The sequence below is a fragment of the Carcharodon carcharias genome, chromosome 10 (genome assembly GCF_017639515.1).
Source record: "Carcharodon carcharias isolate sCarCar2 chromosome 10, sCarCar2.pri, whole genome shotgun sequence".
In the NCBI taxonomy this organism is placed as follows: domain Eukaryota; kingdom Metazoa; phylum Chordata; class Chondrichthyes; order Lamniformes; family Lamnidae; genus Carcharodon; species Carcharodon carcharias.
In genome coordinates, this window is record NC_054476.1 from 16,804,060 (window position 1) to 16,819,038 (window position 14,979).

The 14,979-nt window shown below is 42.5% G+C and overlaps 1 protein-coding gene across 1 annotated transcript in view; it reads right to left on the minus strand.

Moving 5' to 3' along the window:
• LOC121283332 (growth arrest-specific protein 2) overlaps positions 1-14,979 on the minus strand; it is a 213,055-nt gene that overhangs the window by 48,514 nt on the left and 149,562 nt on the right. The window contains exon 7 of the mRNA XM_041197796.1: positions 12,236-12,343. Coding sequence (XP_041053730.1) covers positions 12,236-12,343 — 108 coding nt within the window. The remainder of the gene's footprint in view (positions 1-12,235; positions 12,344-14,979) is intronic.

Sequence of the window (14,979 nt, forward strand, 5' to 3'; positions counted from 1 at the left end):
AGGAATACTCTCCACTTATCTGGATGGGACCAGTTGTAACAACACTCAAGAAGCTTGACACCATCTTGGACAAAGTAATCCACCTGACTGACAATACCACCCATCAACCTAAGCATTCACTCCCTCCACAGTGTGCTGCAGTTACATTTTGTAGTCTATTGGATGCACTTCAGCAGGTTGCCAAAGCTTCTTCAGCAGCACCTTCCAAACCTGTGATTTTTACCACCAAGGAAGACTTGAGCAGCATGTGCATGGGAACACCATTGCCTCCAATTTGCCCTCCAAATCAAACATTATCCTGATTTCAACATATATTACCGTTTCTTCATTGATACTGAGTGAAAATCCTGGAACTCACGACCTAACAGCACTGTGGGAGTAACTCACTACAAATACTGCACCAGTTCATGGAGGTGGTCCAACACCACGTTCTGAAGGAAATTAGGAATGAAAACAAATTGTGACCTTGTGAACAATCCTGAAAATGAATATTAAAAACTGGGGTAGAACCCAAAACTGGAAATGCAGTTTTGCAGAGATGAATCTCTAAATTCCTATTTTTCTGAAATGTCTCTGAATTTCATATTCAAGCCATAATCTACAACTTCTGTGCATTGGGCAGTCAACAATACATAAACCATTACTATGGATAAATTTAATTCAACTTGGAAAGAAACAAAATCAGATTAAAGCAATCTGAGAAATTCAGAAATAGCTAATGTATTTTTATTTTTATTGAAATAATATAGTATCAAAACAATTAGTCAATTCTTTTATGACTTATCCAAGTGTTGGCAGCTGTCTTCAGAAGGACAATGAAACATTATTTGTCTGGGGCTCCAAACTGGACTTCGTAACAAGAAAAACAGTTTTAGCAAAGTTATGCTATATCAGAGTGAATGTTACATACATTAACTTTTGATAGTTTTACCATTCCTTTAAGCACCCTGTTGGTCTTTGCACTGCTGACTCATCATGAGTCATGTCTGTGTTATCCCAGACACTAAACGAATCTGGAAACCAAGATTAAAAGATGTTGCTATCTTATTAAATAAGTTGAAAATGCTTCAATCCCTTCTGTTTTAAATTATGAACAGGGTGTTTAGGTTTGATATTGATATGATCAAGATTGGCAGAATTGTGCTACTTCCCACAGGGAAAAGTTTTTTTTTGCATTTAGCTGGATTTCGGTTGTTGCCAGGTTATTAAATCATCAGGTTCTTCTTACTGTCAAAATTAATGACAAATTCAGCTGCTTCTTATGGATCAGTACTTGTAAAACTAATAGAAACAATTAATCTGATTCAAATTTACCAGAATGCAACCCATCATATCTTAACATTTCTACAACGTTGCAGAAAGTTTCAATTTTTTTTTAACTTTAATTAATTTCATTGTGAATGTGTACTCCAAAAAACCACAAAGGATGCAGCTAAGAACTGGATGTCTTGGCTCTTCCTCTTCTTGTCTCCACCCAACTCAAAGTGCTTGCACCTCTTGATGGCCAACATTCTCTTTGATTGACAACTGGGATCCACACACTCTAGTCTCAGCACAATGTTCTTTGTGGTCTCAGCCTTTTTCCGAAATATAGGCTTTGTCTGTCCACTGTAACCACTCTGCTTTCTGTCAAAACACCTCTTACTCTGTGCATATAAGGAATCCTTTCCCTTCTTGTACTGGGTAACCTTGTGGGGCTGGTGCCTATGACATTTCTTGCAGTATCCTCCAGGTCTTTTGTACATTGACCATCTTGTCGACCCAGCAATGAGTGCATTGTCTTGCATCGGCCAGGAAATGAACCTGGGCCTCTTGTGTGGCAGGTGAGAACTCTACCACTGTACAAATCAGTTTTATTTACTAAACTGCTAATTAAGGAGAATGCAAGTTAGGATCAACTGTGACCAATTAGTGTTGCTGAAATTCAGATCTGTAGAACCATAGAACCATAGAAAAGTTACAGTACAGAAGGAGGCCATTCGGCCCATCTTGTCCATGCCAGCCCAAGGTCACCCAGCACCCTTTCTAATTCCACCTTCCTGCACCCGGCCCATAGCCCTGCAACTTACAGCACTTTAGGTGCAGATCCAGGTACTTTTTAAAAGAGTTTAAAGTTTCTGCCTCTACCACCAACTTGGGCAGCGAATTCCAGGCACCCACTATCCTCTGCTTAAAAAAGTTCTTCCTCATGTCCCCCCTACACCTTCTGCTACTTATCTTGAATCAAAGTCCCCTGGTTCCAGAATTCTCCATCATGGGAAACACAACATTCTTGTAAACCTCCTCTGCACTGTCTCCAGAGCTATTACGTCCTTTCTGTAAGGTGGTGGCCAGAACTGCACACAATACTCCAGCTGTGGCCTCACCAGTGTTTTATACAATTCCAATATTATATCCTTACTTTTATATTCTATATCTCTGCCAGTGAAGGAGAGCATTCCATAAGCCTTCTTTACCACCTTGTCTACTTGAACTGCTGCCTTCAGGGACCTGTGTACTTGTATGCCAAGATCTCTCACTTCATCTACCCCTCTTAGTATATTCCCATTTATTTTGTAATCCCTGTAACTGTTGAGCTCCCTAAATTTATGACCTCACACTTCCCTATGTTAAAATCCATCTGCCACTTTACCGTCCACTCCACCAACTCATCTATATCGTTCTGGAGATTATGGCTATCCTCTACACTATCCACTACTCGGCCAATCTTTGTGTCATCTGCAAATTTCCCAATCGTGCCCCCCACGTTCACGTCTAAATCGTTAATATCTAACACAAACAGCAAGGGTCCCAACACCGAGCCCTGTAGATCACCTCTTGAGACAACTTTCCATTTGCAAGGGCATCTATCGACCATTACCCTTTGTTTCCTGTTACAAAGCCAACCTTTTATCCAGTTTGCCACATTACCCTGAATCCCATGGGTTTTTACTTTCCTGACCAATCTGCCATGTGGGACCTTGTCAAATGCCTTGCTAAAATCCATGTACGCAACATCCACTGCACTATCTTCATCAACCTTTCTTGTCACTTCCTCAAAGAATTCAATCAAATTTGTGAGGCAAGACCTTCCTTTAACAAATCCATGCTGACCATCCCTGACTAGTCCATGCCTTTCCACATGACAGTTAATCCTATCTCTCAGGATTGATTCTGCTAATTTGCTCACCACAGATGTAAGACTAACTGGCCTATAATTGTTTGGCATTTCCTTTGATCCCTTTTTTAAACAATGGAACTACATTTGCATTTCTCCAGTCCTCTGGTAACTCCCCTGTATCTAGTGAAGATTGGAAAATCATCCTCAGAGTGTCTGCTATCTCCTCCCTGACTTCCTTCAGCAGCCTCGGAAACAATCCATCTGGCCCTGGTAACCTATCAACTTTCAAGGATTGCAACCCTTCGAGTACTTCCTCTCTCTTTATAACTATCCCATCCAATATCTCACAGTGTTCCTCCTGAACTACGATATCTACATCCTCGCTTTCCTTTGTAAACATGGAGACAAAATATTCATTCAAAACCCTTCCCACAGCCTCTGCATTTACACACACGTTTCCATCTTCATCTCTGATAGGTCCCACTTTTTCCTTAACTAACCTTTTAGCATTAATGTATTGGTAAAACATCCTTGGGTTATCTTTAACTTTACTTGCAAATCTTTTTTCATGCCCTCTCTTTGATTTCCTTATTTCCTTTTTTACTTCGTCCCTGCACTTCCTATATTTGTCAAGGCTATCTGAAGTGCTTAGTTCTTTGTGCCTATTGTACACTTTCTTTTTCTGTTTGATCTTCTCCTGTATTCCTCTAGACAACCAGGGAGGTCTAGGTTTGGCAGTACCACTCTTATTTTTGTAGAGGACATGTCTACTTTGTGCAATTTACATGTTTAGTTTAAAACAAAAAATACATTAAAAATATATACCGTCATGTGTATTCAAAGCTGGCCACTGGTTGCTATGAAGATAGTTTGAATAATTACATTTGCTAGTATTTTACTTAAAGGTCTTTCCTTCTTGCACATTTGCAAGAAGTGTAACAAAATCAAATGAAAAACTAATTGATGTGCGAATATTAAAAAAAAATATTAATGCTTGCCTCTTCTGTTTGAAGCCAATGACAGAGATTTTCAATCCCCAAGGGAACGTCAAACTAAAAATTTACGTAACGTAATGCTTTTCTGTCAAAAAAAAAATGTTAATGATTTTTTTGGATACCTGTCTCATCATGTGCAGATAGGCATCTAAGCCTCTTTCAGTCTTTTCTCAATCTTGGTGAGGTTTATGTCAGCATCATCATCTACTTTTGGGGTCTTTTTTATACCACTACCTAACCTACTGTGACAATATTACTGCATTTGAAAAAAAGGTCTCAATCTTAACTCCTGTCAATGGCCAGTAAAGTGTTGGGAGAGGGGGTAAAATATAAAATAAATCTAGAACAACCCGCTTTCAAGCCATCGTACTGTCCTGGCCAAAAATATTGCAGCCTAAATTGGATAGTCCTGAAAAGGGCTACAGGGTTGCGATGTGTGATTACCCTGTGTTTATTCAATATAATGCAGGCAGCATGTCATCTTCATGCTGCTTGATCATTGCAATGATTGCTGCATGCAGTCAGCACCAGCTACATTGTTCATTAGCTGCATGCATCAGCAGGGAGCCCAAAATCTTTAACTTCTAATCTGCATTGCTTAAAACTACCCTCTGAAAGAGAAAAATACATTGTGGTGCTGGAGGTGCTGAGATCAATCAGAATAGTGTTGTTCAACAAACAATAATGGCTGATCATGCACCAAGGTTTTCTGACACTGCGCTGGAGGACTTGGTGGACAAGGTGGAAAGGATCAGGAGAGATATCCAGCAATCCTGGGGGACAGCAGAGGCCAAGAGTCCTTTCAGACAAAAGGCATTCGTAGTAAATGAAGAGATGAATGAAAATGGAGATAAATGTCAAAAGTTTAGCTGAGGAACTGGATGCAAGCCACAAGAAGCTTCATGACCTTATGCGAGTTATCAAGATCAGTAAATGCTTTTCAGAAGCCTATTCCTACCAACTATATCACTAACCTCACACACTGATCAATGCAACACATCCAATTCACTCAGCAATCAACCCCTTTCAATCAAGACTCACACCTAATATTCATACGTTTCGCTTCACCTACACACACTTAGCACTGTTGCAAGTGCCACCCACATCTCACAACTTGCACACATGGCCAGTTATTCAACCATGCTAGATATATCATCTAAACATATTGCACAATGCTCAGTGACACACTTCCCCTCTCTTGCAGAAGAAGATGGCAAATAACCGGAGGGAGGAGCACCTAAAAGGAGGGGAGAGGAATGCCTCGAGGATCTAACCCTCATGGAGGATATGGTATTGACCATAATGAAAAAGGACACTAATGAGGCCATGACCAGTGGCATGGTTAGATCTATTGAGATAGAGGATCATATTCTATGGCTGAGCAGGCATGAAGGGCCAAATGACCCATTCCTGCCAAGGACTTAATCGAGGTGGAAGTAGGAAGGCACCACCCACCGCCCTCCTACCTGATTAAACATCACCCCGGACACCAAACTCACCATGGGGGAGGGCACAAGATTCCGTCTTTATTATGTGGATGTTGCACATTGTGCATGGGTTATTAACTGGGCTCATGAGTCATTTAGTCAATGTATAGCCCTTGTTGCCAAGTAGCCACCCTCTGGATTGCTGTGGTGGTTGAGTTACAGTTGGCTCAGTGAACTAAAGCAGAATGATTGCTGCCTATATACTGGATATGAATCTGCATGATGTATTCCCATGCTCATGCAGCAGCTGCACATTTAGGCATTGAATTCCTTTTGGTTACGATACATGGTAAATTTGACATATGACACCAGCTAAGCAACGTGCATGCAGTCAATAAATAAAATGAAGTTATCTTTGAACAGGGAGCCTCAGCAACTGCCACTCTCCACCCCCACCACCTTGCACACCACCCCCCACTCCCAGCCACCTGACAGCTTATGCAAGTAGTGAGATGTTGCTAATATCTCCAGCATTAGCCGGGCAGGGACCTGTCATGAAAGTATAACTTTCATAATATTTTTCTGGTTTATTGTGAAGTAGGTTTATGGGGGTAAGTATAATTGTGTCTGCCTGTGTGATTTAATTACATTTGGAGTCAAGTAGACTGCAAGGTTAAATCATCAAAAAAGCTAGGTGCTTGACATGCTAATGAGTAAACATGGATGCTGGTCTAGCATGTAAGGTGTGAAGACAATTTGCATTTTTAGATAAACGAAGGGAGATTTGGATTTCAAAGGGATCTCAGTCTGTTTACGACTAGCCAGATAAGCAAGGCTAAGGAATGTGTTTATTTTTCCCAAAGATTGCTGACAATATGTAGTGACAACCTGAAAGTTTTTTACTATGAGGGAGAAACAGTTTCAAAGACATACAGAACAATAGAATTTACATATTAGAAAGAGAGAAGCATATATAAAGGAGAATGATAGGTGATGTGTGAGGACAAGGCCATGTAAGGCCTAACAGAAGTATGTGAAATAGCCTTAATGAAGCCTCCAACATCTGTGCATAAGTCTGCTATGCAAAAAAAACTGAAGCTGGAGAAGAGCCATTTGGAATTCCACTGTCCAGGGTATGGTATTAACTTGCTGAGTTTGTTTTAAATCTAAAATCTATTTCTGAACCATTGCCTTAAAAGGAGTGCAACTGGGACTCGGGTTAATTCAGAATTTTAGGAGTTATTATAGTAGTGATTGTAGTCTTATGTATGTGCTTGAAATGTTTTATTTTGTTACTAAATATTTCAATATAATTTTTAAAAATCTGTAAAGGTCTTGATGGACCTATTACTTCTGAATTCAGTACATGCATCTCATAATAAATACAAATTGCAAAACCGTTGTGATAGTGCAACCAAGTCTCCCTTATCAATTTGGTCTACCTGGCACACATCATCTGCCATGTGATAACAGGCCAAGCACACAAAAGTTCATACTCATGGGGCGGAATCATCCCAGATTTGCACAAAGTACGGGAGCGGGCAGAAAAAAGAATGTTTTACCCGTCGGCTGTAACGGCGGCTTTTAACATGGTATCGTCCCAATCCCACCTCATTAGCCATACATTCTCAGGAAACACGCCGGGTCCCTGGCAGGGCATTCTCTTATTCGCCCACCCCACCATCACAACAAGCCTTCAGTAAACCAGGCACTACACTTAAAGGCTGCAACTACAAAGAGATAGTACTCTTCAAAGGATAGGAAGCTGCTGCAAAGTCAAGGCTGCCAAAGGGAGGAAATGTGCTGCCCCAGATTCAGTGATGCCACCTTGAGCACCTACTGGAGATGCCCACCGTGAAGTCCTCTACCCCCTCACTCTGGGCAAAGGCCAGCAAGCAAGGTCACCAATCCAGCATGGGAGGTGGTAGCAGCGATGGTCAGCGCCAGTGCCCTGGAAAAGAGGAAAGCCACCCAGTGCCAAAAGAGGATGAATTGTTCTCATCCATTCCACCAGGGTAACTCACTCTACTCATGACTCTCAACTCACACAGTCACAAACCTATCACAAATCCAGAGGGATCTCACCCACAGTAGCAACACCACTAGCTCTGACATACACCCTCATATCTCCATCAGGCTCAAATCCTCTCAAGTCCATGTCCTCATCCTGTCCATGGCTCTGCTCACTACACAAGCATTCCATGCAGTGCCAAGAGTTCTGCACTCTCTACACTCTTTCCATCTGTTTTCATGCAAGACAACAGGAGGGAGAGGACCCAAACAGAGGTTTGAGTGGCCAACATTAGGCACCGCACTCACTTTGAGAAGCGCGCCATTGCACTGGCTGGTGAGGACGTGGACCATGCCTGTGGCGATGGTGAAGTCAGGGGCTAGCATCCATGTGAATGCACCACGTCACTGCTCTCACAACACAACTGTAAGTGCTCTCTCTCCTGCATTTGACTCTGCTGCCATGCATTAATTATCTCTATTTTGGTTCACAGGGAGCTCTGCCAAACGACTGACATCCTCAGCTAGCCAGTCCCTCAGCTCCATCCATGTACTCACCTCCAGCCAAGAGGACGCCTCCTCCATTGAAGAGTTGGTAATAAGCAGGCTGGAAGATCTGTCACAGCGCTTACCCACACACTCCACCAGCGCAGAGACACATAACTTGGTGGGACCTAGATCCAGAGCAGGTTCAGGTTCACAAGCTGGCCCACAGGAGGACAGCCAAAGCAAGCCGGGACCCTAAAAGCCTCGGCTCTCCAGAGGGCGCATACTGAAGTCATCAGAAGCAAGAGGGCCAACCATTGCACAGGCTGTCTCCGCCCCTCCTGCAGATGTCAGGGCAGCACCCAAAAGTGTTAGACCAAGAAATGCTAAGAAATTCTGATCACAAATGGTTGCATGGATGAACACATTTTGTCACTTTATAATGTGAAAATACATTCACTTTCACTGAATAATGTGTAATGGTGCCCCTCAGCTTCATTGACAGGCTTTGCGAGTCCTTCCACTGCATCCCCCCGCAACCCCCCACTAGCAGTTCAGCTTTATGCACCAGCCCACAAGTGATTCTGCAGGGAGAAGTGTGTGTGTGTGGCAGGGCCTTTTGGAGCCTCGTGCAAACATTCTCCCATGCATGCGGATCAATGTTCTGAGCATTTTCAGTGCTGCCTTCTGGGGTTCTCTTTCAGTTGTCCATCTGAGCTGATTTGCATCTCTGCCCAGCCACTGATCAAACTCCCATGCATCACCTGTTCCCAGCCAACAATGGGTTTCCTTTCACTTTCGGTTTTAAAAGGTGCTGGTAAAATTTGTTTTCAGCTCCCCCGTCCTTTCTCCTCCTCCAGTCACCCATTTCCTTTCCCCCATCATTGTCGACACCCCTGACATCACCTTCCACCTCCCCACCATCTATCAGCCACAACCCTTTTCTTTCGGATTTGTCCAGGTGAAGGTGCATGTTCCCTACCTTCCTGACAATCCCACCCCATCCACATTGACCTCCCCAACCTCCTCCTTCCCACCCCCAGGGTCTGTGTCTGCCTCCAAGTCCCCAACATCAAGTTTTATCGTCCCTTCTGCCGCTACCATGGCACCCTCACTCTCCCACCCTACCGGCTCACTCTGCCCTCTCTCATTCTCACCATTCCCTCCCACCTTGCCCCCCCCTCATTTCGCTGCCCAGGAGTCAGCCATCGACTCTACTTACCTCTCTCTTGCATGTTCACTTGGACATCTCCCTCTTACTCCTTCCTCCCCCTGGACTCCTTTCCTCCTGCAGACTGCTTCTCCCCTCCAGATTCCTTCCCCCTTTCAAACTCCTTTCCCCTCTGGACTCCTTCCTCCCCCTGGACTCCTTCCCCCCCGGAACTACTTCCTCCACCCGAAATCCTGCCCCTCTCCATCGTGTTGTGTGGCACAACCACCATGCTAAATGGGATAGATTTCGAACAGATCTAGCAACTCAAGATAGGGCAACCATCAGCATCCACAGAAATATATACAACCACAATCTGTAACCATCAAGCCAGGGGATCAATCCTGATTCAGTGAAGAGTGCAGGAGGGCATGCCAGGAGTAGCACCAGGCATACCTAAAAATGAGATGTCAATCTGGTGAAGCTAAAACACAGGACTACTTGCATGTCAAACAGCAGAAGTAGCATGCAATAGGCAGCGCTAATTGATCCCAAACTAACAGATCAGATAAAGCTCTGCAGTCCTGCCACATCCAGTCATGAACGGTGGTGGACAATTAAACAACTAACTGGAGGAGGAGGCTCCAAACATATCCCCATCCTCAATGATGGGGAAGCCCAGCACATCAGTGCTAAAGGAAAGGTTGAATCATTTGCAGCCATCTTCAGCCAGAATTGCTGAGTGGATGATCCATCTTGGCCTCCTCCTGAGGTCCCCAGCATTACAAATGGCAGTCTTCAGCCAATTCATGATATCAAGAAATGACTGAAAGCCTGGATACTGCAAAGGCTATAGGTCCTGAGAACATTGCGCCAATAGTAATGAAGACTTATGCTCCAGAACTAGCCACGCCCCTAGCCAAGCTGTTCTAGTACAGCCACAACACTGGTGTCTAACCAGTAGTGTGGAAAACTGCCCAGGTATGTCCTCTCCACAAAAAGCAGAACAAATCCACCCCAGCCAATTACCACCCCATCAGTCTACTTTTGACCATCAGCAAAGTGATGGAAGGTATCATTGACAGTGCTATCAAGCAGCACTTACTCAGCAATAACCTGCTCACTCATGCTCAAATTGCATTCTGCCAGGGCCACTCAGCTTTTGACCTCACTGTAGCCTTGCTCCAAAGATGAGCAAAAGAGCTGAACTCAAGAGGTGAGGTAAGGGTTGATATCATGGTAGCATTTGACTGAGTGTGGCATCAAGGAGCCCTATCAAAACTGAAGTCAATGGGAATCAGGGGGAAAACTCTCCGCTGGTTGGAGTCATACCTACCACAAAGGAAGATAGTTGTGGTTGTTAGAGGTCAATCAATCATCTCAGTCCTGGGACATCACTGCAGGAGTTCCTCAAGATAGTGTCCTAGGCCCAACCATTCTCAGCTGTTTCATCAATGACTTTCCCTCCGTCAAAGGTCAGAAATGGGGATGTTCACTGATAATTGCACATTGCTCCGCACCATTCACAACTCCTCAGATACTGAAGCAGTCTGTGTCCATAGGCATTAAGACCTGGACAATATTCAGGCAAGTAACATTCAGGCCCCATAAGTGCCAGGCAATGACCATCTCCAACAAGAGAGAATCTAATCATCTCCCCTTGACATTCAATGGTATTATCATTGCTGAGCCCCCACTTTCAACATGCTGGGGGTTCCCGTTGAACAGAAACTGAACTGGACCAGCCATATAAATACTGTGGATACAAGAGCTGGTCAGAGGCTGGGAATTCTGTAGAGAGTAACTCACCTCCTGACTCTTGTCTGTCCACCATCTATAATGCACCAAGTTAGGAGTGTGATGCCTGGCTGAATACAGTTCCAACAACACGCTAGAAGCTTGACAACACCTAAGAATATGCAGCCCACTTAATTAGTATCCCATCCGCCACCTTAAACATTCACTCCCTCCATCACTGATGCACAGTGGCAGCAGTGTGTACCATCTACAAGATGCACTGCAGCAACTCACCAAGGTTCCTTCGCCAGCACCTTCCAAACACCTGACTTCTACTGCCGAGAAGGACAAGAGCAGCAGATGCATGGGAGCACCACCACCTGCAAGTTCCCCTCCAAGTGACACACTATCCTGACTTGGAACTATATCACCACTCCTTCAAAAACCTGGAATTCCCTTCCTACAGTACTATGGGTGCTACACCACATTGTCTGCAGCAGTTCAAGAAGGCAGCACTCCATCACCTTCTCAACAGCAATTAAGGATTGGCAATAAATGCTAACCTAGCCAGCGACGCCCGTATCCCATAAATCATTATAAGGGAAAAGGTGAGTGTGGAAGAAAAAGGGGAGAGGGTTCTTAGTAGATGATTTTCAGGACAATTTCTATTTCAGACACCTACAATGTACATCAAGCACTCCCAGATTATGTATTGCATTGTCAGATGGAAAGTAAAATTCTCTGTAATCAAAGCAAAATTTTAAAACCCAACTTCAGAAGAACACATCTTATTGCATCCTTCACTATTTTACAAATCTATTATCCAGTGACTTTATTAAGTAAGATAGAAAACTAAGGGCAGTTTGCACTAAGAACTGATTTGAAAATGGCAATAGTTATTTCATACATAGTCCTTGACAACCAACAAAGAAGATTTGAATCCTTCAAGCCTGGGATGAATCAGAACCAAGATCCCAGAGGTAAAAAATCAGTACCAAACATATTGCATCAACCAGTCCTTTGCATTGTTCTATTTTAATACGTAAGTCCTCATTAGACCATATAATAGGCAATTTGTAAAACAGAGTTTATGCTGCTACAATGTAAAACATTTCCCTTTCATGTTCAGAGGTTCGATAGATTGTCAAACTAGTGTAGCAAATATTTAGCCCTAAGTGCAACTCATCTATATTTGATGTACAATTAATTCTGGCCATCATTCTTTGCAAACTGAAAATACATTGCTTTCCTTTACACCTTCTGTCTTTACCTCACAAATACATACCAAGATATTACAGTAAATGTACGAAAATCTTTCAAAATCTTTTACCCGAATGAATAGGATCTTTTCTCCAACACGATATCGTCCTTGGGAGAGGCGTTCCACAGAAAACTTATTTGGACATTTGCAGGGAGGGTCTTCTGAAATTTGTTTCACCTAACAAGGAACATAGAAAATGTTAAAATTCATATCTTAAAGAGTAGAAATCTTAATAAGGAGGCAATAACTGCTCCAATAATGAATCATAAAGAAACCCAAGTATCTTCTTGTCCCCGACAAATAAATATATTAGAAAACTGTTCCTGAATATTCTATTACAAATATCAGTAATTGGCCTGTAATTCACTGATCAATGTTTAGTCCTTATTTAGCATTTCCATCCTCTGCCCCCTCCCAAATACATACAGCCTGCTGGTTCTTTTAAAGTTGCAAAATATTAATCAGATCTTGACTGTTGCTTTATTTATCTTCTTGAGAATTCTGAGATAAAACATACCTGGCCCAAGTACCCTGAGATATATGGAGTGATTCTAATTATCTATAATTAACAAATTGCAAACAAAATTCCATTCCCAAGAATCACATGTTTCAAACATATACATTCCTGTACTAGTTACAGAGGTAAAACAGATTCTCCCAATTTGGTTAGAAAGGAATTTCACCAGAAAAAGATCTGAGTTTATGCATACCACATGTTCTACTGATGCTTTTTTAAAATGAGGTTTCTTGACCAGTTTGATTGTTGTCACCCAACACTCGTAAATTTGTGTATCTCATAGAAAGTCACACAACAGCAAACAAACAAATAAATATTGGTCAGTTTTTTTTCCCCCAAAATTTAGTTCAGGACTCTGACCAGCCAAAGAGCTTCCACCCCTTCCTGCCTGAGATCAACTAACACAATGCAAACCATATGAAGCATTTAACCACTGACCAACTGAGGATCTTGATTCTGGCCATTTTACAAGGAAAAGCCTGCAAGTTATCTGTCATATTGGAGTCATTTTCAAGAGGTTGCCAGCATTCCAATCCAATTGTTTTTTTAAGGGATTTTAGCATCCAATACTAATCTCAAAGTAAACTTTCTGCACATGCCAACTATTTTGCAGTATTTTTTTTATTTTATTGCACTATATATGTTGACTGATCCTGAACTATGAGCTAATTTCAAACATTCCAACATCAGCATGAAGCTCTGGATTTTGACATCCAATTTGATTTCAGACTAAGCAATATGGATGCAAATGAATTTTGAGCCTGTAAGTCGATAAAAGAGGAAGCAATGCATTCCAAAAATCACACAGCTCAGTCATCAATTTCTGGTATTTGATTCTGTCACATAATTAAGCATTTAATTGTAAAGCAATGTTGAGTTACATCATCTAATTTTCCAGTTCTAGTGGGAAGTGAATAATCCAACCAGTACAAGATAATTTTGCAAGCCACATGCTAAAATCAGACAATTAGGTGACAACTTAGCTCCTGGAGAATTAGTCATTCTTCATTGGTTTTGTGTACAAGGTTTCAAAAGCATTTATGCAATTTGTAGGCCTTTGGTATATGGTTGTTTTTTGCTTGTGCCAGGAAGATAAAAGATTTCCATAAAATGAACCCTAGCTCTTGAAGTACATGCAGATACGAGCATACGGACATGAAGCAGAAATAGGCCATTCAGCCCCTTGAGCCTGCACCACCATTTAATAAGATCATGGCTGATTTGATAGTAACCTCAAATCTGCATCCTGCCTACACCTGATAACCTGTCAACCCCTTGCTTACCAAGAATCTATCCGCTTCTGCGTTAAAAATATTCAAAGACTCTGCTTCCACCACCTTTTCAGGAAGAGAGTTCCAAAGACTGATGACCCTCTGAGAGAAAAAAAATCATCTCATCTGTTTTAAATGAGTGACCCCTTATTTTTAAACAGTGACCCTTAGTTTTAGATTCTCCCACAAAGGGAAACATCCTCTCCACAACCACGTTGTCAAGACCCCTCAGGATCTTATACTTTTCAATCAAGTCACCTCTTACTCTTCTAAACTCCAGCGGATACAAGCCTAGCCTGTCCAACCTTTCCTCATAAGAAAACCAGTCCATTCCAGGTATTCATCTGGTCCAACACATTTACATCCTTCCTTAAATAAAGTGACCAATACTATACACAGTACTCCAGATGTGGTCTCACCAGTGCGCTTATAACTGAAGCATAAACTCTCTACTTTTGTATTCAATTCCCCTCGCAATAAACGATAACATTCTATTAGTTTTCCTAATTACTTGCTGTACCTGCATACTAGCCTTTTGGCATTCAAGCACTAAGACACCCAGATCGCTCTTCAACTCAGAGCTCTACAATCTCTCAGCATTTAGATAATATGCTTCTCTTTTATTCTTCCTATCAAAACAATAGCAGAGGAGTCTCGGACTTTCCAATTGTCAAACAGGTTTGAGGTGCTCACAGCCTGTGTGGATGAAAGCGGTCTACAAGGTGGATGAGCTGGCTGGCCATGGCACTGTGGTACAGGAAGCTGTTCAAGCAGGTGGAGCAAAAAGGAATGTAGTGGCAGTAGGGGATGGTATAGTGAGGAGGTTTGACACTGTTCTCTGCAGCAAAGAGCAAAAGTCCGGATGGCTATGTTGCCTGCCTGGTGCCAGGGTTCAGGACATCTGCTCAGAGCTGGAGAGGAACTTGCAATGGGAGGGGGAAGATCCAGTTGTCGTGGTCCATGTAGGTACCAATGACATGAGTGATAATTTCTGAATTATTACCTGAACCACGTGCAATTTGGCA